This window comes from Trachinotus anak, unplaced genomic scaffold (genome assembly GCF_046630095.1).
Source record: "Trachinotus anak isolate AG129_WGS33_773 ecotype Australia unplaced genomic scaffold, CSIRO_AGI_Tana_v1 ptg000026l, whole genome shotgun sequence".
NCBI lineage: Eukaryota > Metazoa > Chordata > Actinopteri > Carangiformes > Carangidae > Trachinotus > Trachinotus anak.
Window position 1 is genome coordinate 12,521,142 of NW_027273877.1, and position 24,424 is coordinate 12,545,565.

At 42.9% G+C, this 24,424-nt stretch overlaps 2 protein-coding genes across 3 annotated transcripts in view; both read left to right on the forward strand.

The window, feature by feature from the left end:
* The window catches only part of LOC139609622 (protein NLRC3-like), a 248,792-nt gene that overhangs the window by 94,355 nt on the left and 130,013 nt on the right, over window positions 1-24,424 (forward strand). The gene's annotated exons all lie outside the window — the stretch shown is intronic.
* Window positions 1,629-17,563, forward strand: LOC139609948 (protein NLRC3-like). The gene is made up of 4 exons (XM_071465019.1): window positions 1,629-1,759; window positions 15,082-15,204; window positions 15,308-15,537; window positions 15,768-17,563. The coding sequence occupies exons 1-4, from the start codon at window positions 1,629-1,631 to the stop codon at window positions 17,561-17,563; spliced, it is 2,280 nt and encodes a 759-aa protein (XP_071321120.1).

Here is a 24,424-nt window from a genome sequence, read left to right on the forward strand (position 1 = left end):
CATCAGAGTTCACACATTTCACCAAAGGTAAGTTCAGGTAAACACTGAGATTGACTGACACTGTATTTTTATTGTTGTATTGTCATTATATCTTAACATAATGGTTAAGGTCACCCACCCACTCACCCACTCAGGTCAGAGGAGCCTGTGTTGTTCATTTTGTTTAGGCTGCATGTTGATTTGACTATCATTTCCGGTGGCAGGCTGTGGGGGTGTGGTTTTTTTGCCCGTCCATTTGAGTGGCAGGTTTTTTGTGACAAAGAGGGTGAGCAGGCTCCGATATTTTCTGTTTAACGTTGTACTTTGATTGAAGCTTTCTAATAAACAGTCAGAAGTCAACTGGACAAAGTGATGGATTTGTACAAACACGTCGCAGTAAAGAGCCCACTCAGTCTCTGAGCAGCTTTATTTGATGGACAGTAGTCGAGACATAGTTCATGAACAATGCTCAGTGCTCAGTGTGAACAGTCAGCAGCAGTTGTTCTGAAGGGAGAGAGGGGTTCACCAGTCTGCAGGAATGAAGTTCAGGATTCATACAAACTCCTGAAAGTTCAGAAAATGCTTCATTTTAAATGTTTTGTTTTCTAGCTCAGAAAAATGCTTGATTTCAACATAATCGTCTGTTTCATCATCTTGTTACACAATCACTCATGTAAACACAAAAAAAAAAATGAAATGAAACTGATCTGTACTCTTGAAAATAGCAAGCGTTAAATAATCTGATCAATACATGCTATTGTCTGATTCAGTAAATTGTTGCATTACATTCATTAATTGTGTTCTTTATTTTGTGTTATCTTTTTTACGACAGGTGATGATTATCCAGCAGTTTGGAAACTTCTTGTCTGTGGAGGCCAAAGCTGAATCCCTCTTTTCTTTCCAACCCATGCAGACAGGACTGGATGTTTTCCTGTGTTGACTCCTCCGTCAATCCCAGGTGCAGCCAAAGGATTCAGGTCTGGGGATGGATACATTCCAGACCATAGAGGAGCCAACGATGAGACAAGAAGGCTGGAACACAGGCTGGGATGAGCTGAGACACATGGCGAGGACACTTGGTGGACACTGGGCTCAGTGGAGGTAGGAACCAGCTTCAGTTGGTGGCTGGAAGCTTTGACTGAGCTGCTGGACACTGCAGCTGGAGTAGGGGCTGGTGCATGATGGCAGATAATTCTGTTGAAATAGTGACACACACACACACACACACACACACACAAACACACACACACACACACACACACACACACACAAACACACACACACACACACACAGTCATGTGTCTTCTTGTAAATGCAGAGGGAAGTGAAAGTGTTCAGTGAGGTCAGACTCCATTTGAAGTGGACGGAGTAGAAGGAGGGAAACTGAAGGCTGAGGCAGGTGAGTGTTAACACAACATTATTATTATTTTACTGTCAAAGTCTCTGAGTCAGTTTGTCCCTGTGGACTGTGGAGGGAAGAAGAGTCACAGTGAACTTCTGTCCACACAGAGACACTGAGAGGAAAACCTGTGTGTGTGTGTGTGTGTGTGTGTGTCTCTCTTGAGCAGCTTGTTTGTCCTGACTCTTGTGTGTGTGAGCTCACAGTCAGTGTTACTGGTTTCCCTCTCAGACTGACTGAAGTCCTGAAGATGAGTGATTGTGTGGAGGAAGAGGAGGACAGAGCAGAGTCTCCAGGACCCAGCTGTCTGTCTGTGAAGAGTCACTGGTCCAAAAATGAACCTCTATACTTCAGTCCTGAACCTGGACCCTCAGACTCACAGTAAGAGACCTGCTACAAACCTGTCAACCTCCAAACTGTCTCTGTAACAGTGTTTAGTGTGTTGAGCTCCTGCAGTGATGTCACTTCTTTTTTTTATGAAATAAACTTTATTAATAAACAAATCAAGGCAGTTTTGCTTATTCACGGGAAAAACTGAGGTTGAGCAGAAGCACATTAAATAAATAAAGTCAAAGTTTAAGAGAAAAAAACAGAAATACATGAAAAGATTAAGAAGAAGATTCATTGAAATAAATCAAGAGAATAAACTAACTTCAGGGCTTTCTTATCATTCTTTATCAGCTTCAGAGACTTGCATAGTGATTTCAATTCATTCAGCCAATGATTCATACATGGTTTGGTTTTAAAGTACCTGCATTTGTAAATGATCCTCTTGGACTGTGTCCAGCTCCACATGTCGCTCCAGAAAGACTGATCCACAGTGGAAGAATAAATGTTCCAAGCTTTCAGTCTCATTTTCACAGAACACACAGTTCTTCACATCAAGATTAAACCTCAGTCTTCACAACTTGTTTGTTCTCATTTAAGATTTTAAAGTTCACCTCTTTCACTTCAGGAGGGAGAGGAAGTGAAATATATCTTCTCCTTATCTCCTTCACCTCCTCAATCTCAAATCCCCTCAGTATAGAATTTCTTTTAACTGGGCTGTGGTAGCGTTCCTATAACAGACTGTTTCTAATAACTTTGTACATTCACTGTCTCAAAAGTCAGTTCCTGCGCTGCAGAACTGTGTCAGCCCAGGAGAGATATTTAACCAGTGATCTCAAAGAGACTGGTACGGCTTTAATCAATCTGTTAAATGTCTGAACAGAACATTTGAGTTGGAATTTCTCACAGAACATCTCGTGCTGTAACACATTTCCACTGTCATCCAGAAAATGAGCTGCAGCCCAGATTCCTTCAGATTCTCATCTAAATCCACTGATTTTTCACAGTGTAGAACATATGTGTTGTTCCACACAGGTGTGTTATGTGGTGTCATATTATGTCTGTATATTAATTTCCAGTAGAGGAGGGCTTGCTGATGGAAAGTGGAGAGTTTGACTGGTAATGAGCTAAATTCAAAGTCACAGCGTAGTAGAAAGTCTGTTCCTCCCATGTTCTGGAAAATCACATCAGGGACAATGAACCAAAAAGATGAAAGACTGTAACCACTTCAGTTTCAAGGCACCACTCAGAATATCAAAATCAATCACATTTGCTCCCCCCTCTTCATAGTTTTTAATTATATCAGTTCTCCTTATATACTGACATTTATTTCTCCATTTGGACTTAAATGAACTTTATTTATAGTTTGGATCATTGTCGGTGATATGGGGAAGGAGAGAGCTGGTAAATCAGTCTGGACAAACTCTCCATCTTTGTGAACAAAATCCTCCCAGACATGCTGACATCTCTCTGCAGCCATCTGTGAAGAACTGTCTGACACTTTTCCATATTGTTACAGATATTCCTCTTTTCACTCATAATTCTGTCTCTACAAACAACAGTTCCTAAAGATTTCCCCTCCTTCTGAACCTGCTTTGGAGAACTGATTGACTGCAAAGCTAAAGGATCTGATTTTCATTTTATAAGAACAAAGTTGGGTCAACCACCAGCTGACTTCTTATTATTTGTTTATCCATCACATTTAACCTTCAACGTCACTGTTTTAATCAGAATAGATCACATCTCTGCCACCATTACAAACAGAGGTGGCCAAGTGCCATGTCCTAGAGAAACACAGCTGTATACTCCATTGTACAGCAGCCCTATAATCTTAATAAATGTCTCTCCAAGACCAAAGAACCTCAAAGTTTCCAGTATAAACTGATGTTGGACAGAATCAAATGCTTTGTAAAGATCTAGAAATAAAATAAACCCACTCTCTTGGATTATTTCACTACAATCAAGAATATCTAATACAGGCCTTGTGTTATTATGAAGTGACCTTCCTTTCAAAAATCCTGACTGTGTTTCACTAATTATGGACCAAATACCTGTCTTCAGTCTGGCAGCAACAGCCCCTGAGAGTATTTTATAGTCAGTGTTCAACAAAGTGATTGGTCTGAAATGATCTAAACTTCTTTTGTCTTTACCTGATTTAGGAATCAGGCTGATTGTTTCATGCTTGACATCAGTTCATTCTTCTCTATCCACTCTTTAAATAATACATTTCTTAGATCTTTTCCAAAAGAGCTGATAAAACTGAGGTGTGAGCCATCTGTCCCTGGAGATTTGTAGGAAGCCATCTTCAGGATCGCTGAGTCCAAATCCTCAGTTTTTAACTGTGTCTCACACAAATCCCTGAAGGATCCTCAATACGTGGGATACCATCCTGGATTTTATCAGAGAAGGTGACAGCATCACCTAAAGAGTAAAGTGAGGAGCACAGATCGGAGGAAAACGTCAACACTTCTTTCTCTGAACTCTCTGGTTCTTTGCATTGGACTCCATTTATCAGTAGACTTGTATTTGAGTTTCTATGTTGTCCACTTTTCTCTAAGTGACTAAAACATGAGGAGTTTTTCTCACCTGCCTCCAGACATTTGGCTCATGATCTTATAAAGGCACAAGACACAGACACTTTCAAGACACAGATCATCTGACTTGGTTTGTAACTCCATCAGTTTGTTTTTCTCCTGAAGGTTTAGATCTGTTTCCTACAACACTGAGATATTTCTTGGAGAAAATTACTTTCATACTTTTTCCTCTTTAGTTCCTTACAAACATTTGTAGTAAATTCTCTCATTTTGAATTTAATAAATTCCAATTAGCAAATATTACCTTCAATTGAATCATTATTTTCAATATACCTCATTATTTCTCTTATTTTATCACAATATTCTTCCTTATTTAACAAACTGGCATCAAACTTCCATGATCCTTTCTTTCTAATTTCTTTCCTTGTGGGTTCTAAGATAAGATCTACAAGACAATGATCTGACAAGGTGCTTTGGAAACTTTGGATTGTGAAGTGTAGCTCAGAATATTATCACTCACCAACCAGTGATCATTTCTCTATTTGCTTACTTCCATGAGGCTTAAACCATGTGGAACTATTAACCCCCCAATTTAAACTTCTCTAAACATCAGTTAAATTATCTGTCATAAAACCTTGAACAATGTCCTTACACTGCATTACTTACACTGGAGGGCAGCTGTCAACCAGCTCATTTGGAGCCATGTTCCAGTCTCCTCTTACTAAAATATAATCACTGGGGGACGGTAACGGTAATGTTTTTCCTCCTCTATGCACAGAGTCCACCACATCCTCCATCTTTGACTCCGTCTCTGGGACAAGTCTCTTGAGGATTTGGATGATTTGTGCTCTGACATTTTCATCTCTTTTCTCTTCCAGTCCTTTGATCTGCAGACTCCACCTCATTCTGATGATGATGATGATGATGATGATCTTTATTGTCACTGTAACAGTACAAGTACAATTGCAGCGAAATTACAACAATCACCCCGTCTACACATAGGGCATACAACATATAATAAGACAGACATAACAGGATGAGTGCGCAGCAAAAAGGGGGGGGGGGGGGGAAACAAGTGGAAAGTAGAGGAGAAAAAAAACTATACTCCTGGGGGGGGGGGGGGTACAGTGTGGATTTGGTAAAAAAAACCTCGGCAACATAAGCATATATAAGCACATTTTACAACATAATGACTCAAACAACTTGCTCCAGGGGTGCGGGGAAGGCGGGAGGAGGTGTTCCAGCGCAGACAGGCAGCCAGCCGCAGCCGTCACGGCGCCGCCAGCAGACCCCGCCCGCTGCACTGTGGGGGTAGAAGCGGCGAAGGCGTGGGATTGGGTTGGGGGTTGGGGTGTGTTGCATATGTACATAAGTGTCCGTGAATGTGTGTGTGTGCATAGGCCTGGAGAGTCACTTCGTCTAGTTCACAATCAGTGCCTCATTTCGCAGCGTGTCATCGCGATAACATAGCAAGTTGCCATGGAGACGTCCTTGATCGGGTCCCGGACGGGGTCAACAATCAACAGGTGTCCGTGGAAGAGGGGGGGGGGGTAGGAGTAGAGAGCGTCTCACTGCAGCGATCTCATGGGGGAGTTGTTCCAGCACCGGCCTTGGCCAAGGATTTACAACCACAGTCTAAGCATTAATAGCTCTGTCTATTACCACAGACAGGGTGTTGACAGCTCCTTCCAAGGTGGTTCCCAAGTTGCGGTTCACAATCACAGTCTGAGTGCTTATAGCTTTACTCACTCCATCAATTATGTCGGGCAGCGTGGGGATTTGGACTGCTGTCACCGTCTTCCGAATTTTCCGATACACCAGGGCAATGCCTAATCCAATCAGCAGAAAGCCTGATATCACAATTCCGAATATGTAGAGATCTTCGATGTCCTCAACGGAAAGAATCGCCAGGCACACGACCCTCCACTGCTCCCAGGAGTCCCTCATGTAGCCAGGGCAGACAGGTTCCCCTGAACCCGGGCTTCTCGTCGAGAAGATCCTGTCAATTGCGTTGAGAGACCAGTTGACCAATTCCATGATTTTAGATTTAGAGAGCAGTGTGGAGAGAGGCTTCCAAGGTTTAGACAAGACAGGACGAGACGAGAGAAGCAAAGCAGGAAAAGGGAGAGGAGAGAGGGAGAGATGCGTCCGCCTTCGTTGAGAGCTGTATCTTTCTGTATCTTACTGTCAGGTTTAAACATCCCAAAACATTATTAAAATACAAAGAGAGAAGACACAGAGTTAGAGCTCTTTTTACTCGCGAGGAGAACGGACAGAGATGTACTCAGTTACACTCTCCAACCCGTTCTGAGTACATCTTGCCGTCTCCTCTTTTTTATTTCCTTAGGGTGGTCCCTAGTTACATGAGAGATGCAGCCTCTAAGGGATGGGGAAAACACAGGCTGCACTCCTTATCTGTAAAACGTTGTGAGAAAGTTTTCTATTCTAGCAGGTGTGTTCAAGGTCTAAGACCGTGCTATTCTATCAGTGGCATAGTTTCTCAGTACATCCCTCTGCTCTAATTAAAGGAGTTTCATGTTTATCTCTTCAGTGTGGTTTCACTCTGTGCCCCGTCCTTGACTCTGCATGTGAGTCCTCCTGATGAATCTGAAAGACAGCTTGCACAACATTCTACATAGTCACACACACACAGGCATATGTATAACTCTTAAACAGTGTAAGCAAATGTAAGATAACTTTTATGTATAATAATTCCAACATTTCCCTCCTGTTTATCATATATTTGCTTAAATTCTCATATCACTTATTTTCAGCCACTTCATTTAGATTTTCAGCTGTAAGGTCATTGTTATAAGAACAAATACATTTATACTCAGAGGAAAATGTTGCATGCAAACGACGGTTTTACTCATAATCTCCTGGATCGGGAAAGAGATCAGGAAGATGCATGGAGTCATCTTCGTCCTCTCCGGAGTCATGGTCTGTACCTAGCAGGGGATACAGCTGCGCCACACGTTGTTCCATAGGTGATATAGCTGTGGTAATGAGACGGTTAAGCAGAGAACGCAAACAAGGAATACAACAACAACCACACAATGTCAGAATTGCTGCAAACACAGCCAATGATACTAAAATTGAGGAAATTAACACTCGATACTTTCCAAAGGCATCCATCCATGACTCCCACATCGTGGTGTCGACACCAGAATGCTCTTTCATCTTGCTATTAAGAGTGCGTAAGCCTTCAATGGCCTTTGTCAGGCTGCCATCAGCAGCGGTGTTGTTTGGTATAAATGAACAACACTGTTCGCCAAACATCGCACAAACGCCTCCTTTTTCAGCAAGCAACATATCCATAGCTATTCTGTTTTGGAAAGACATGAGTGACGTTGATGACAATTGTCCATGAGCGGCCTCAAAACCGCTTTGAGTCCAATTTCCAAGTTTCTGAACATTGTAGTGGATGTAGTTGATTCTGTCAATGTTCTTGTTAATCGTACACCACCAACAGATAAAAGATTCGAACCCTGCTGCAATTTGGTCAACTAATTTATACTCATCAGGTACCCCACGTGGAACTCCTATTGCGTCTATGTAAGTCGGGTCATTATCAGACAACCAGGTTGTAGAACGTTTGTGTCTGCGCCATTGTTCAGGCATTACACTTGACAAGGTATCAATCAATTGAGCAGTGGACATTGGGTAAACAGACACTGGAAGGAGTAATGACACTAAGGCACAGTATCCTGTTGTATTCACGGGTAAACGGTCAAAGATTCTGTCATCTCCACACCACCACCAGATGTCACTACGGGACACTGGGGTGAAAAGCGCTGATACCGTCAGTGTAGTTGCACACCATGATCTTGACAAATTTCCTAATTGTTCTCCATTACCAGTTCTATTAATACAAGAGAAATTACCTGGCGCCACAGTTTTTGAGAATATTGTTTTTTTCTTTTCAGGCCCAGTATTGGGGAACACTTCATCCCAGGACTGGCATGCAGCCTTTGGATTAGTGTTACTCATTACGTCAAAGATACACTCATCAGAGATAACAGCTGGTACTATCTGGAGTATGGGCCTTGGACCCATACAGACCACGCAATCTGTTTTTGTTAGATTCGCAGCTTGTTCTATCATTAATAGCCAGTTGTTGTTATAACCAGATACTCCAGTTGTGACACGAAACCATTCATCAACACTATTAAGATATATTTATATATTATATATTATATATATTTCAGATAAAAAACACAGTTGTTATCCAACAACAGATAGACTGTTTTAGCCATCTTGGAGCCATTTCAGCTAAAGGGTTATCCTCTACTTGGTTTGGTGTCTTGGAAAATTTTCACTGACTTTCAGGTCTTACCAGACTCTACCCGTCTGGCACCACCCTATTATCAGACTCTTGCTCACCTCCCCTATCGGAATCTTCAGCTGAGATGACTCTCTTACAGTGTGTTAGATGTATCCAGGTACCTCTCTCCGCTATTTTAACCGCAGTAGGAGTTGTTAGCAATACCTGGTAAGGTCCTTACATAATGCTTTTGCTACTGTTAGAGCATCTGGGTGTTTAGTTGGGAACAACTCTATCCATTTGGAGAATGCATCTATTATTACTAGACAAAACTTTTTTCCTTCACTTTGATTAAGTTCAATAAAGTCCATATGGATTATTTGGAACGGATATTGAGGCGTTGGAAACTTACCCCTCTTTGGTCTCATATTTCCCTGTGAGTTATGTTTAGTGCATATCAAACATGCCTTACAAAAATTTTTTGAATACGAGTTAAACCCATAGGTAGTATAATGTTGTTGTATCTGTCCTACCATCCCTCCTGTTGAGACATGTGTAGAACCATGGCTCAATATCGCTGCCCATTTGTATAGACTTTTTGGTAGGATGGGTTTATGTTCTGGTCATTTATAGATGTCGTCAGTTAGTTTAGCACCATTTTTTATCCATTGATCTTTTTCGTTTTGTGGACTTTGATGTTGCATATCTTTTAGCACATCAACTGTTATTGAGTCACTTTGTTCTAAACTCATCACTTGTGTGCCTTCTGCTGCTTCTTTAGCTATTTTATCAGCAAATGCATTTCCTAATGAGACTATGTCTTTATTTCTAGTATGTGCCGCACATTTGCATACTGCTAATTCTTTAGGAAGTTTTACTGCTTGTAATAATTCAGTTAACAACTGAGCATGTGTCACAGGTTTCCCTACTGAGGTCACCATTCCTCTGTTTTGCCAGTATTGAGCAAATGTATGCACTATAGCATAAGCATATTGACTATCAGTATAGATCGTTACTATTTTGTTTTTCATTAGCTTACATGCTTCAGTTAGTGCTACTAGTTCTGCTGCTTGTGCTGAGTAATTTGAAGGTAGCTGTCCAGCCTTTAATACTTTATCTCGTTTTACTACAGCGTAGCCTGTTAAGGTTTTCCCTTGTTCGTTCTTTTTTGATGAACCATCAACATAAAGAACTTCCCCTTTTCCTAAAGGTTGGTCTTTTAGATCACTTCTGCTTTTAGTCATGGTTTCAGCTAATTCCTGACAGTCATGCTTTGTGCCATCACTTAGTAGTGGCATCAATGTAGCTGGATTTAAGGTTGTACATCTCTCAATTGTTAGGTGAGGTTGCGATAGCAATGTTGACATGCACGATAGATGTCTAGCTGGTGACAAAAATGTCATGTTTGTCTGCAGGAGGAGTGCAGAAACTGCATGTGGAACTCTAAGTGTTAGTGGATGGAACAATACTATTCCTGCACTGACTTCAACTGCCATAGACGCTGAAATTACTGCTCGTACACAGTGGGGCAAAGCACATGCCACACTGTCCAATTTGGAGGAGAAGTAAGCAATTGGTTTCATCTTTTGTCCATGTTGTTGCACCAGTACAGAAGTCATAAAATAGCCTTTGCAATCTACCATTTGTATAAAAGGTTTCTTATAGTCTGGTAATGCTAAGGCCGTACTGGAAACCAATACTTGTTTGATTTTACAAAATGCTTCCTCTGCCTCCTCAGTCCACTTCAGTGGAGTTGTCATGTTGATGCTTTCTTCGTACATAAGTTTATTCAATGGAGCTGTAATTTCAGCGTAATTTGGAACCCAATTCCTACAATAATTTGTCAATCCTAAGAATGACATCATTTGTTTCTTTGTTAATGGTTTTGGTGCTTGTAGAATTGCTGATTTTCTGTCTTCCACAATAGTTCTTCCTCCTGCACTCAAATTATGACCTAGGTATTTCACTTGTGTTTTACATAGTTGTAGCTTATTTTTACTGACCTTATGACCTTCTTTAGCTAAATGCTTTAGCAACGCTATGGTATCTAATTTACAAGTTTCCTCATCGGGGGAGGCCAGCAGTACGTCATCTACGTAAAGTAATACTTGGCTGCCACCTGGAGGTTGGAATTTGGACATGCTAGCACTCATCACTTGGGAATATATTGTGGGACTTTCACAATAACCTTGTGGCAATCTAGTATATGTATAACGTTGTCCTCCGAATGTAAAAGCAAACCAAAATTGACTTTCCTTATCTACAGGAACGGAGAAGAACGCATTACTGATATCTACCACAGTAAAAAACTTAGCATCTGATCTTAATGAGTTTAGCAAAGTGTACGGGTCAGGAACGCATGGAGCTCTTTGAATAACTGCATTATTTACTGCTTGTAAATCCTGAACCATGCGCCATCCTGTAGATGGAGCTTGCTTCTTAACTGGGAAGATGGGAGTGTTACAAGGAGAGTCTTCACATTTAATTATTACTTCAGCCTTGATGAAATCTTCTATTACTGGTTTAATGCCTTCCTGTGCATCTGTTTTAAGGGGATATTGTCTAATGCATGGTCTGTACTCAGTTTTTGGTCTTATTTGTACAGGTAATGCCCCTTTTATTAACCCTATATCAGATGGTCCCTTGGACCATAGTTCGTTTGGTACTCCTTGTAACAATTTCTCTACCCAATGGCGTAAGCCATCTCTTGAGCCAGCATGCAGGGCATTTTTCAACTGTTGTTTATACACACCATTGTCCCCCCCGTCATCAATGAGTCCACTATGAGTTTTGAACGCTTTCTCCATTCTTACTCTGTAAACTTCAAAACTTTCATTGTCTAGTTGTTTTGTTCTACCTATTTCTGTATAATTTGCTTTTCTTAGGAACCTTGTTGTTGCCCGTTCCCCCAGGGCACGTACCCGATTATCTAACTCTTGAGAGTCATGGTTCATGACTGCACCATCATGTGAAGGGTCCCAGTTTCCGCTTATGTAATGCCAGTCTGAACCAAAAGCCTGCATCCACACCTGCTGCACCTCTTGTCCATTTAAATGGTATGACTTTCTCAATTTTTCCATGTCAATCACAAATTGGCGTATATCCTCTTTGTAGGATGTTACGCCCTCTATAGCTTTTTTTTGCATCGTCAACCGTCCAGGTTCGGTATACCAGAATGGTTCTATTTCTTTCATCAGCATTAGGATTTTCTACCTCAATCATTGGGTAGGCGTCTGCCTCATTTACATGTAACAAGGGTGGAGCAGATGGTGGCTCAGGACTAAATATTTTGCCCAGGGTCTTGGACCATGGGGCGGATTTTTCTGCTGTAGCCCTGGTCTGTCTTTGTGGTGTGACCTCCTCGTAATTTGGAGGTAAAGGTGGATACAATCCTTTATTCAACTTAACATGTTCACCTTGTGTCGGTGCTGCTACTGCTGCTGCGTTTTCTTCCTCAAACACTTCCTCAGCTCCTTCTTACCTACGTTGCCTACGCCTACTGGAGGCTGTTTCATCATCCTCCTTTCTATGAAACATTACCTGTTTGCTCCTTTCTATTTCTGCACTTTCCTTTCTCTTAGCCTTCCTATCACCTTCTTTTCCCTTAGCCTTCCTATCACCTTCCTCTCTGATCTGTGCTGTTTCCAGCCAGTATTTAACATCCTCATATCCATCTTTGCGCATTTTCTTTAGATTATTTTTATTAGCTTTTGCAATTGTTTCTTGTAATTCAACCAATTTCTGAGAACTCAATTTACCATTATAGTTATATTATATATTTTTTTTAATCAATTTTTCAAGGTACTTTACCTTTTGCAGATTCTTTTATTTCGATATATTTCCAATCTTTGCATTGCAATGCTTCTCTAGATTGATATTTACTGTTTCCTTTTCCCATTTTATATGTGTTTTAGTCCAGTGTAATAACACCTAGGGTGTTCTAAACACTGGGAAATTAAGCAGGACAGTGATTCAAATTTCCTTCTGTGGTAATTCTCACTTCAACTCTTTTAGACTGGAGAATTCTTGCCTTTGCATCCACAAAAGTCCACTGTTTGATTCCTGCCTTTTGGTATGAGACAAAGCACCTAGTGGTATTTTATCTCCAATCACACTCACAATCACTCATTCAGTTTTTTTTATGGTTTTTTTTACGCTGCGTTTCTTTTTCTCACGGAATTTAAGTGCATCAGAGGACTCCGCCGTCCCACGGAATTTAACTGTTTGGCAGGGGACTCCGCCGTCCCGCGGAATTTAACTGCCTTGCAGGGGACTCCGCCGTCCCACACGGAATTTCACTGCCTTACAGGGGACTCCGCCGTCCCACGCGGAATTTAACTGTGTCACAGGACTCCGTCGTCCTAATTCACCTGCCAGTGCCTAGGATATTCAGGGTTTTTCTCTAAGCGCGCAATGACCTTCAGTCATTCTCTTTTTTAAAGAAAACTGTAACTCACCGATATGTCTTTTCCCTCTCGGACTACCGTCAACCGTTGGATTCCAGCCAGTGGGTCGGAACTCCCAGTCCCGGAAAGGGTCTTTAAGAAAACTCACTCTATGGAGTTCACCGTGGCCACGGTTTTTTCCTGGTGTCCACCCCGCCCGCTGGAATCCTCAGGTCTATTGGTATCCGGCTCGAAGGACCAAGTTAATGTCAGGTTTAAACATCCCAAAACATTATTAAAATACAAAGAGAGAAGACACAGAGTTAGAGCTCTTTTTACTCGCGAGGAGAACGGACAGAGATGTACTCAGTTACACTCTCCAACCCGTTCTGAGTACATCTTGCCGTCTCCTCTTTTTTATTTCCTTAGGGTGGTCCCTAGTTACATGAGAGATGCAGCCTCTAAGGGATGGGGAAAACACAGGCTGCACTCCTTATCTGTAAAACGTTGTGAGAAAGTTTTCTATTCTAGCAGGTGTGTTCAAGGTCTAAGACCGTGCTATTCTATCAGTGGCATAGTTTCTCAGTACATCCCTCTGCTCTAATTAAAGGAGTTTCATGTTTATCTCTTCAGTGTGGTTTCACTCTGTGCCCCGTCCTTGACTCTGCATGAGTCCTCCTGATGAATCTGAAAGACAGCTTGCACAACATTCTACATAGTCACACACACACAGGCATATGTATAACTCTTAAACAGTGTAAGCAAATGTAAGATAACTTTTATGTATAATAATTCCAACACTTACTCAGCAGAGTAACGTCCATTGCATAGTCGTGCTCCATGTCTCGCCTGCCGTCTTTTCTTTCCCCTTTAGATGAAGATTCTTGTTTTTGCGGTTCCAGTCTTAGCGTGGTGGGTTTAATTATCTTTTGTTTCCTCATTTCAGCACATTGGATTGGACAGTTAGTAATGAAGGATAAAGTTTTGGGACTAGTTTGAGGAGCTCTGAAAAAAGCACCTGCTCAACCCGCCATCTTGCCGCCCACCCTGAAACCAGCTGCCTGACATATCAGTGTATTAACAGTGACTGCTGAGGATCTGGTTTCTTGTGAAATGATCCCAACAAAGAAGAGTTTGACTTTTTTCTTGTGCATATTTTTGCTGCAGCTGATGAACATGACAGAGATGTAAAGATGTCAGTAATTAAAGGGCCGTGGTGGAGCAGAGAAGCAGCCACAGAAGAAGAGAGCAGTGTGTTGGTGAACCTGGATGAGCTGGGATCTAACAGAGTTGACCACACTTTGCAGGATCATTTTACAGCTTGAATGATGAGCTTCACATGTCAGAGCTTCACTCTCCACAGTTAGTTTGATCCAAACTACAGTGAGCAGCTGTTGGAAGAAATGACTGAGCCTCTTTAACATCAAACTAGATATTTGTCAGCTGTTTATACAGATTTCAGGCTCTATGTAATATGGGCCGCTGATTGTAAAGTGGTTCATACTGAAATAACATTTCACCACATTTAGCCAACTTTAATGTTATATTTAAATGTTAAATCTAAATTTGAATGCTAAATCTAAACATTACTGAAACTTAATATTTAGGTAATATGCGAATTCACACTGCTGGTCAGAGGAAGTACCAAAATAAAAGCTCAACCCGGCGTTATCCACGGTCAATCCAGACTCAAAGCTCTTACAACTTTGGTCCTAGGACTGTTTACATATCACTTTCACAAGTTTTCATACTTTTCCAGGTGAGAACGTGACTGTTTAGATTTATAAGATGTGGTCAGTTCATCCAAATGATTCCTTTTTGAATATTTGCTCCGATGTTTTCGATGTGAGGACCCTCCTGCTGGACCGAATGAGACCAGCACGTCTCAGCAGCTTGCAGTCCGCCTTTACCACCAGTTCTATTGTCTGTAGTGTAGGGAAGCAAATCTGTCTTAGCAGACTTTCAATTTTGAAATCTGTGAATTTCTGCCACTGGTTTTGTTTTTCATTGAAATTATGTATCTGAATTTTTAAAAGTGAATTCAACATGTGAAATTTTCAAGAAGTAATTTCACTGTTGTTTTTCAATTTTCATAAATTCAGAATGAAAACTTCAATCTTCACAATGACTCTGTCATCAGACAATTGATCAGTGATTGATGTGATATGAATAAAAACATGTTTGTGTTTGCAGAGGTCAGAACCACAGACTGAGAACAGAATCTCCAGGATCCAGCTGTCTGTCTGTGAAGAGTGACTGGTCCAAAGAGTTTTTTCCTCCAGACTTCAGTCCTGAACCTGGACCCTCAGACTCACAGTAAGAGACAGTTTCTACTGTCAACTGAGCTGAAGATGATTCAGTTATTAGACATATTTGACTGTGACATGTTAGTGATGAAGACATGTCTTCACAGAGGGAGGAAGAGGAGTGGTGTCTCTGTGGAGGAGCAGCTGTCCTGCTGTGCTCTGTGTCAGGACGTCCTGAAGGATCCAGTCTCTACCAGCTGTGGACACTGGTTCTGCAGACAGTGCTTCACCTCATACTGGGACCAGTCTGGGTCTTCAGGAGACCCCTCCTGTCCCCAGTGTGGACAAAGACCCAGAACCAGACCTGGACTGCAGACAGCCAGTCAGAGCAGCACTGTACAAAGTGAGACTGAACATGTGTCTGCTGATGTCTTCATTTCTGAAACCAGGACCTGTTGTTTTCTCCAGTGTCAGTTGTTCTATCACACAGCACTGACATTTCAGATGATTCTACAAAGCACAACATTAAAAAGCTTTTCTTTGCTGCTCTTTAGTTTTTCTGTAGCTGATGAAAATGATCAGCAGATTCTCAGATTCTCTGTCTTCAGTCTGACATTGTCTCTTCTCTTTCAGCAGATAGTGGTCTGCAGGAGGTTTTAGATCAACATAAGATCAGTCTGAGGAGCAGATGTGAACGTGTGACTGAAGGAAGTGATGGAACAGGAAGTGGAACCCTCCTCAACAGGATCTACACTGAGCTCTACATCACAGAGGGACAGAGTGAAGAGGTTAATACCCAACATGAGGTGAGGCAGCTGGAGACAGCTTCCAAGATGAAGACCCTCCATGACGCTCCAATCAAGTGCCACGACATCTTTAAAGCCTTACCTGACCAACAGAGACCCATCAGAGTGGTACTGACCAACGGCGTCGCTGGCATCGGAAAAACCTTCTCAGTGCAGAAGTTCAGTCTGGACTGGGCAGAGGGCTTGGAGAACCAAGATGTCAGTCTGCTGGTTCTGCTTTCGTTCAGGGAGCTGAACCTGATCAGAGAGCAGCAGTACAGTCTTCTCAGGCTGCTCCATGTTTTCTATCCAACATTACAGAAGGTCACAGCAGAGCAGCTGGCTGTCTGTAAAGTTGTGTTCATCTTGGACGGCCTGGATGAAAGCAGACTTTCACTGGATTTCACCAACAGGGAGGTTGTGTCTGATGTCACACAGACGTCATCAGTCAACCTGCTGCTGACAAACCTCATCCAGGGGAACCTGCTTCCCTCGGCTCTGGTCTGGATCACTTCCAGACCTGCAGCAGCCAATCAGATCCCTCCTACATGTGTTGACAGGGTAACAGAGGTACAGGGCTTCACTGACGCCCAGAAGGAGGAGTACTTCAGGAGGAGATCCAGTGATGAAGAGCTGTCCAGCAGAACCATCTCACACATCAAGAAGTCCAGGAGCCTCCACATCATGTGTCAAGTCCCAGTCTTCTGCTGGATCACTGCTACAGTTCTGGAGCACATGTTGACTACAGAGCAGAGAAGAGAGCTGCCCCAGACCCTGACTGACCTGTTCTCACACTTCCTGCTGGTTCAGACAAAGAGGAAGAAGCTCAAGTATGATGAGGGACATGAGACCAGTCCACAGGAGCTGATGGAGGCTGACAGGGAAGTTCTTCTGAAGCTGGGGAGGCTGGCGTTTGAACATCTGGAGAAAGGAAACATCATGTTCTACCAAGAAGACCTGGAGCAGTGTGGTCTGGATGTCACAGAGGCCTCGGTGTACTCAGGACTCTGTACTGAGATCTTCAAAAGAGAGAGTGTGATCTTCCAGAAAACAGTCTACTGCTTTGTTCATCTGAGCATTCAGGAGTTTCTGGCTGCAGTCTACATGTTCCACTCTTACACCAACAGGAACAAAGAGGTCCTGGGGAACTTCCTGGGAAAACAACATGTTGATTTAACCCTGGATGTCTTCCTGAGGGCAGCCATGGAGAAATCCCTCAGAAGTAAAAATGGACACCTGGACCTGTTTGTTCGCTTCCTTCATGGCCTCTCTCTGGAGTCCAACCAGAGACTCTTAGGAGGTCTGCTGGGTCAGAGGAAGAACAGTCCAGAAACCATCCAGAGAGCCATCAACAACCTGAAGAAGATGAACAGTGATAAAATCTCTCCTGACAGAAGCATCAACATCTTCCACTGTCTGATGGAGATGAAGGACCACTCAGTTCATCAGGAGATCCAAGAGTTCCTGAAGTCAATGACCAGATCAGAGAAGAGACTCTCTGAGATCCACTGCTCAGCTCTGGCCTACATGCTGCAGATGTCAGAGGAGGTTCTGGATGAGTTGGACCTGAGGAAGTACAACACATCAGATCAGGGACGATGGAGACTGATCCCAGCTGTGAGGCACTGCAGGAAGGCTCAGTGAGTCCAGACATGATCAATATAATTATCAATCAGTAGATTAGATCAGTAGTTGAGTCAAATTCAGATAAAAACAGTTTTCATTTATTCTCATTATTCTTAGTTTTACTTTGAAACAATCAAAGGTCAGTTGTGTTTTTTTCTGGAGGGGTTGTAGATGCTGTGAGCACCAAAATGTAGATGTTTCAGTTGGTTGTGATTGTTGCTGTTAAGTTCATAAAAACACTTGTTTTGTTTATTTGTAATAATTGTTGGATGCTTCATTGATTTGTTAATGTTCTGTGTTATTTTAAATCTTTTTGGTTTAATTTAAACCTGATCAAACTAATTAAAGCAGTTCCACTGATCTTACACCTCAGAGTGTGTTTCCAGGTGTTTCCAGGTGTTGGGGAGGACACCTGCATATGAGAAAACAGTAGTATTAAACCTTTATTGTCTCCAGCTGTGCAGTCTGATAAATGTCCTCAGGTGATGTCACCTGAGTCAGTGTGGGCGGAGTCTGAAGACGACATCAGACCTCTGTAGCCCCCCCTCACCTCTGCTGCATAACACACCTTAGCCTTAACAGCTGAGGGTTGGTGGTTGGGGTGCATTGTGGGTAATGTAGGCAGCAGGTTCTTCTGAGGAAGAAGAATGTGTGAATGAAAAAATATGATGTCTCTGGTTCAGCTTTGTTGAAACTGTCCATTGTGACAGTGTTACAGGAGAGCAGGTTGCACAACAAAGATTCCCATGAAACTCTGCAGGTCTGAGAGAGAGTGATGAGAATTATTGTTTCATGTCAAGCAGGTTCTAGCAGGTGTTTAGTAAAGTTTGTATAAGACCAGAATCATTGTCCAGAGATGATTGAAGTCATGATGAGCATGGAGGATGTTAGGGGACGCCCCCCCCCCACCTTAAATCACAGGAGACAAAAACAGTGGGCTCCAATGAAAGCTGCTTTAAAAGTGGAGCTGAACAGCAGCCACTGTGGAAACAACAAACACTGATGGGATAATGGTTCATGATCAAACAGAATGTAACAGCTGCACAAGCAGAGAAAAGTCATCACATCAGTGAAATGACTCAACTGGTCAAAGCAGACCAAGAGTGGAGATGTAAACCCCTGAGTGTATTGAACTGATCAAGGCTGAGCTTTATTGATTATTGAACTTTTCATGTTGAAGAGTGAACTTGTGTTTTTTCAAGTGTCATGGTGGAGCTTTAAAGTCTTTCCATAGATTGTGTTGAATGAGACAGAAAGTCCCAGGTGTTTTCTCTCTTGTTGCTGTAGAGGAGAGTCGTATCAGGAAATGTTCAGCTTCAGCCAAGAACACAGGTGTGAATCTATCAGAGCAGAATGGGAGGATTCAGTCTTCTTCTACACACCAGAGCTCAGTGTCATGTTTCTGTGAGGACCTTCTGTGAAAACCTGAGGACAGTTTGTTCATGGATCAACGTGGGCGCTGCCACTGATTCACCACAATGAGCCAGATGTGTTTTATGCAGTGGTGTGTGTTGACTTCTACAGAGAGGCAGCAGAGCCAAGCAATCTGGAGTCAGTTTAAAAACAGTGGAGAATAAAACTGTTTTTCTGAAGATTCTGACTCTGGATCAAATCATATGATGGAAGCAGAAATGTAACATCATTTTCCCTCCTTCATCTGCACAACAAAGATTCCCATGAAACTCTGCAGGTCTGAGAGAGAGTGATGAGAATTATTGTTTCATGTCAAACACAATCAGGTCAGATGAGCTGAGCCACAGATGTGAAGAGCAGATGTTCATCACATCATCATCTTTTCTCATCAGATGCATTTTAACTTCAGTGTCTTTTATTACAAACTGTCTGATTTTATTCTAACACATTTTATATTTTCTCTCATCACAGACTTGTTGGTTGTGGACTCTCAGAGACTCACTGTGAAGTCGTGTCCTCAGCTCTGAAGTCCAACCCCTCCCATCTGAGACACCTGGACCTGAGTGTAAACTACCTGAAGAATTCAGCAGTGAAGCAGCTGTGTGCTGGACTGGAGAGTCCAAACTGTAGACTGGAGACTCTGAGGTCAGTTCACTGACTGGAGCTGTTGTAGTTTTATATTCAGTTCAAATCTGTGAAGTTCCAGTTTTTCATTGGTTGGTTCATTTTCAGAATTTCTGTGTGAGGATTTAAAAAATCAGCCAGTGAAGAGAAAGAAGGAAGATGAGACCAGGAGCAGAGTGGTGATGGGGAGGGTGAATCCCCAGGGGCCGTTTGAGGGCCGGGGCCAGACTGATTATTGTGTAGACTGATAATATTGTGTTATATAAAAGTGGTTTACCTCGCTGCACCATCCTGCAGCCTGAACTGAGCCTCGCAGCCTCTTGTCTCTCCCAGCACGTCAGACGCTACCAAGTCTATATTTGCAGTAGGGGGGTAAATGAACTGTGATTGGTCAGCTGCTGACCAGTGAGAGCTGTGAAGTGGGGCTGGTACAGAGTCATCAGAGACGTGTTGGTGTTATCAGGGAACGTGTGTGTTCACTGTTCACATTGCTTTGAAGCAGCAGCAGAAAGAGAAGGAGAAAGGTGGAGCAGAGAAGAATGAAGAAGAACAAATACTGGAGGAGGAAGCAGAGAAATGTTCCACAATCACAGAGAGATTCAACGTCCAGTAAAGAGCCGGCAGCTGAAATGCTAAGCAAATGTAGCTAGCTGCTAGCTCAGCTCATATTAAATGTGGCTAGTATAGCTAGCTGCTAGTTGTTGGGCAGCAGCCCTGTGCTTGTGTTAGCTGCTGTTTGTCTTTGTGTGTTATTAACAGCTGGGACTGGTGATCTCCAGGTAAAATGAAGGGTCCCACTCGGCCCCTGGATGAGAGCAGTCACAGTGTTTGTGATTCAGAGCAGCAGAGAATTGACAGAGTTTGATGTTAAAATCAGAAAGTTGATGAGAATCAAACTGCAACAGTCTCACAGATCTTCTGCTGCTGCTGCTGATCTGAACACCAGCAAAGCTGCAGCTCTCTGCAACCAACAAATATTGCAGCTGTTGTTGTGTGTTGATGTCAGCACTGCAGCATCATGGGAAGCCTCAGACCTTCAGACTGCAACACAAACCAGATCAAAGCAGGGCCAGTGGCTGAGGCGGGAAAGTGGAGACAAGAGGAAACTCAGCTGGGACATGGAGGCAGGAAGGATTAGATTGATGCTGGGAGCAATTTATGAGCAGCTCCCACCTCCCCAACATCATAGTGAATAAACAGCTGAGGAGCCAACATGTCCTCTATGTTCAGGTGGAGCTTCATGTGGCTCCTTCTATCAGGGGCTAAAACAAGCCTGTCTCCAGGCCCACACACCTGGAGACATCAGCAGGTGCTGAGGTGTCTCCCAGCAGCCACTGAGAGTCAGAGCTCAGAGGTGAACTCACTGGAGGCAGAAGGAGACAAGATGGATTTGATTTGTTGGTGAGGGTGAAGGACTCAGGAAGCAGCTTTGAACAGGCGTGATGCAGCTGAAGGCAGGGAGGGACTGGCCAATCAGAGGAGATCCAGGAAAACAGCTCCTAGTTCCTCAGGAGACAGCTGCCGCTGATCTGAGAGCAGATGTTGTGTTGTGGTCAGAAACACAGCAGCTTGTGTATGTTGTGGAGCTGACAGTACCATGGGAGGACGCAGGAGAAACGGCCTCTGAGAGGAAACAGCTCAGATACACAGAGCTGGCAGCAGAGGCAGAGGAGCCTGCTCTGAAAGCTGAGCTCCAGGGGAGGTTGGCTGTAGGGGTTTTGTTGGCAGATCAGTCTGGTCCCTGTTACCTGAACTGAGCTGCTCTCACTTCTGTTCTCTTCAAGTCCACGTTGTGCTTCTCTGAACCTGTGCACTGTGAACTCAAAGCGCTCCAGGTGTCCTTCATGTCATATCTAGTTGATTGTGTGTGAACACAACAAAAGGTCAGACTTGATCTTGAAGAATGGAGCTTCTTCTAATCACATGAGTAACACAAGTGGTCATGTGACTGTGGTTCAGGAGCAGTTACCAGAGCAGACTGACACTGACACTCAGAGAAACTCTGTTCATCAACTATCAGACCTAAACCGCGGACGTTGTGCTGAGCTGAAGGGTTGTAGGACTGTGAGCACAGGTTTGATCTCTGCTCTGTGACCTTCATTAACCCCGTCCTCACTCAGTCTGCTCCTCCCTGGGGGGTTGATGTGAAAATCAGATGAATTCTACTTCCTCATTCAGTGAAGATCAGCTGAATAAATCTGTGGTGTTTTCCAGCAGGAGGCTCTGAACGTTACCTGAAGGTGAACTGGTTGTTGCTGCAGGTCACAGAATCTGACGGCTCACAGAATCGGCTGTAACACCGGTGGTAGACTGAGGCCGAGCACTCGTCCTCCTCAAGTTCTCAACAGTAACACAAGTTCTTCTTTAAAGATGTGGACACAGAGAAATCTTTTCCCTCCTCCTGTAAATGTGACATTGTGCAGTTGTTTGGTGACTTTGGAACATTGAAGCTGCTCCACCATGTTTGTTCTGAACAGTGTGACTGAGTTCTCACTGTTTGTTCACGTCCTCAGTGTTTTGTTTCTGTGCTGATGTCTGTAGTGTCAGAGAGGGAACAGACTAAACAGATGTGAATCCTCTGATTCTCCTCTGATTACAGACTGAACTGAGGTCAGCAGCAGCTGATCAACCTGTGTTCACACCAACAGCTGTATGAATGTTGTGCTGACATTTGGATGATGTGTGTAGAAGGCTGACATGATGATGATCCACAATAACAGAAGGACAAAGTCACTCTACTCATTTTAGACAAAGATCATTGATCAGGACAAATCTGATTGATTATCAATCATTGATCTACATCTTTGATTCTTTACTCAGATTGAAGAACTGCGGTTTGTCAGTGATCAGCTGTTCTTCTCTGGTCTCAGCTCTGAAGTCCAACCCCTCCCATCTGAGAGAACTGGACCTGAGCTACAACGACCCACAGGTTCCAGGAGTGAAGGGTCTGTGTGGTTTTCTGCAGAGTCCAGACTGTAGACTGGAGACTCTGAGGTCAGTTCACTGTTGTAGATCTTATATCTTGAATCCACAGCTAATGAAGCTTCACACACAAGTTGAATCCATTGACTGTGAATGAATGAATGACATTGTAAATAGTTGTTGTCTCATGTTTCCAGTTGTTCTTCTCTCAGACTGAGAATGATTCTTCAGTTTCAGCTCATTTCACTCACTTGTCATGAATAATGTCTGTTCACTTCAGTTCAACCTTCACAGCTCACACACTCGTATTTCTCTCAGTCAGAGGACTCATGTTTTCTAAATCCACTGGAGAAAATGTCCAGTGTTAGTTGTTCAAGTCAATTCATTTTTATCACAACAACATACACAAGATCCTCACAACTAATATTTGTACAAAGAAAGTGAAGAAACAATCTTCTTTTTTTCAGTAGATTTCAGTGAAGTGTCAGGACTAATGTCTGTTTCATCAAAATCTGATTGATTATCAATCATTGATCTACATCTTTGATTCTTTATTCAGATTGAAATGGTGCAGTTTGTCAGCGATCAGCTGTTCTTCTCTGGGCTCAGCTCTGAAGTCCAACCCCTCCCATCTGAGAGAACTGGACCTAAGTAGAAACCAGGACCTGCAGGATCCAGGAGTGAAGGGTCTGTGTGGTTTTCTGCAGAGTCCAGACTGTAGACTGGAGACTCTGAGGTCAGACTCCATGTTTTCTTTCTGTGCTGAGATGAATGTGATGTGAAAGTTGTGTTGACACTGAGCTGCAGACATGAGGCTGATATTATACTGATCCACACTGAGGATCTTCATGGTAAAGTCTGTTTTCTTCTTCTCTGCTTTTAGTCCAGTGACAGTTTCTCTTCAACTTTCACCTCATGACTTTTTAAAACACCAACAGAAACACATTGAATCTGTCAGACAATAACTGATCTATAATCAATAGCTGATGGTCCCAACACTTTTATAAGGCTCTGTGATGTTTGTACTGACTCCAATATTCAGAGCCAAGTTGTCATAGCAACAGGTTGTCTCATCACTTTAAATCCTGTAGGTTTGACTGTGTTAAATATTTGAGCTCGGTCACCAGGTGTCTGTGTCTCTGCCGTTCCATCAACTAGTGAATTTAATATATATTTCTATACATTTGTTCTCATGTCTCCAAACTTCAGCCTGACATGTTTGTTGTCTTTGAAAACTTGAGGATCTTTAGTAGAATCTGCACAACATGAGTTTGTATAGATGGAGCCACAGGTGGAGCTGGCAGAGTTGAAGAGGTGGAGTCACTACGTCTTTATTGAAGCAGCAGCATGTTGTCATGAATATTAATGAGAGCTGTTTTTACTTTGTCTGTTTGACTCTTTGTGGTTTCAAGCAGGAACTTTGTCTCCTAAACTCACATCTTTGATTCTTTATTCAGATTGAGTTTCTGCAGTTTGTCAGAGATCAGCTGTTCTTCTCTGGGCTCAGCTCTGAAGTCCAACCCCTCCCATCTGAGAGAACTGGACCTGAGCTACAACCACCTGAAGTATTCAGACCTGAAGGATCTCCGTGGTCTCGTGGAGAGTCCAGACTGTAGACTGGAGACTCTGAGGTCAGTAGAGGGGCGGAGTCAGTCCATGCTGCTCTCAGCAGTATTGTACTAAACACAGTTAGTATCAGAGCAAAGATCCAGTGTTTCCTGTGAACCTCCAACCTCCTCAGTGGCTGCTTTCCTCAGTGAAGCTGTGAGAGGAGAACGGGGACAGGCTTCAGGATTGGACAGAAAGACAGAGAGAGAGACAACAGTCAGCCAATCAGAGCAGCCAGAAGCTTGTTGTGATCATGTGTGTGAGTTGATGTGAAGACGACTGTTGTTGTTGTGTTGATGTGTACAGGAAATA

Bases quoted from the DNA above. Each gene is read 5' to 3' on its own strand.
- LOC139609948 (XM_071465019.1), top strand. From the start codon at position 1,629: ATGAGTGATTGTGTGGAGGAAGAGGAGGACAGAGCAGAGTCTCCAGGA. The intron at 15,205-15,307 runs GTAAGAGACAGT...TCACAGAGGGAG, and splicing joins CCTGGACCCTCAGACTCACA to GAAGAGGAGTGGTGTCTCTG. The intron at 15,538-15,767 runs GTGAGACTGAAC...CTTCTCTTTCAG, and splicing joins TCAGAGCAGCACTGTACAAA to CAGATAGTGGTCTGCAGGAG.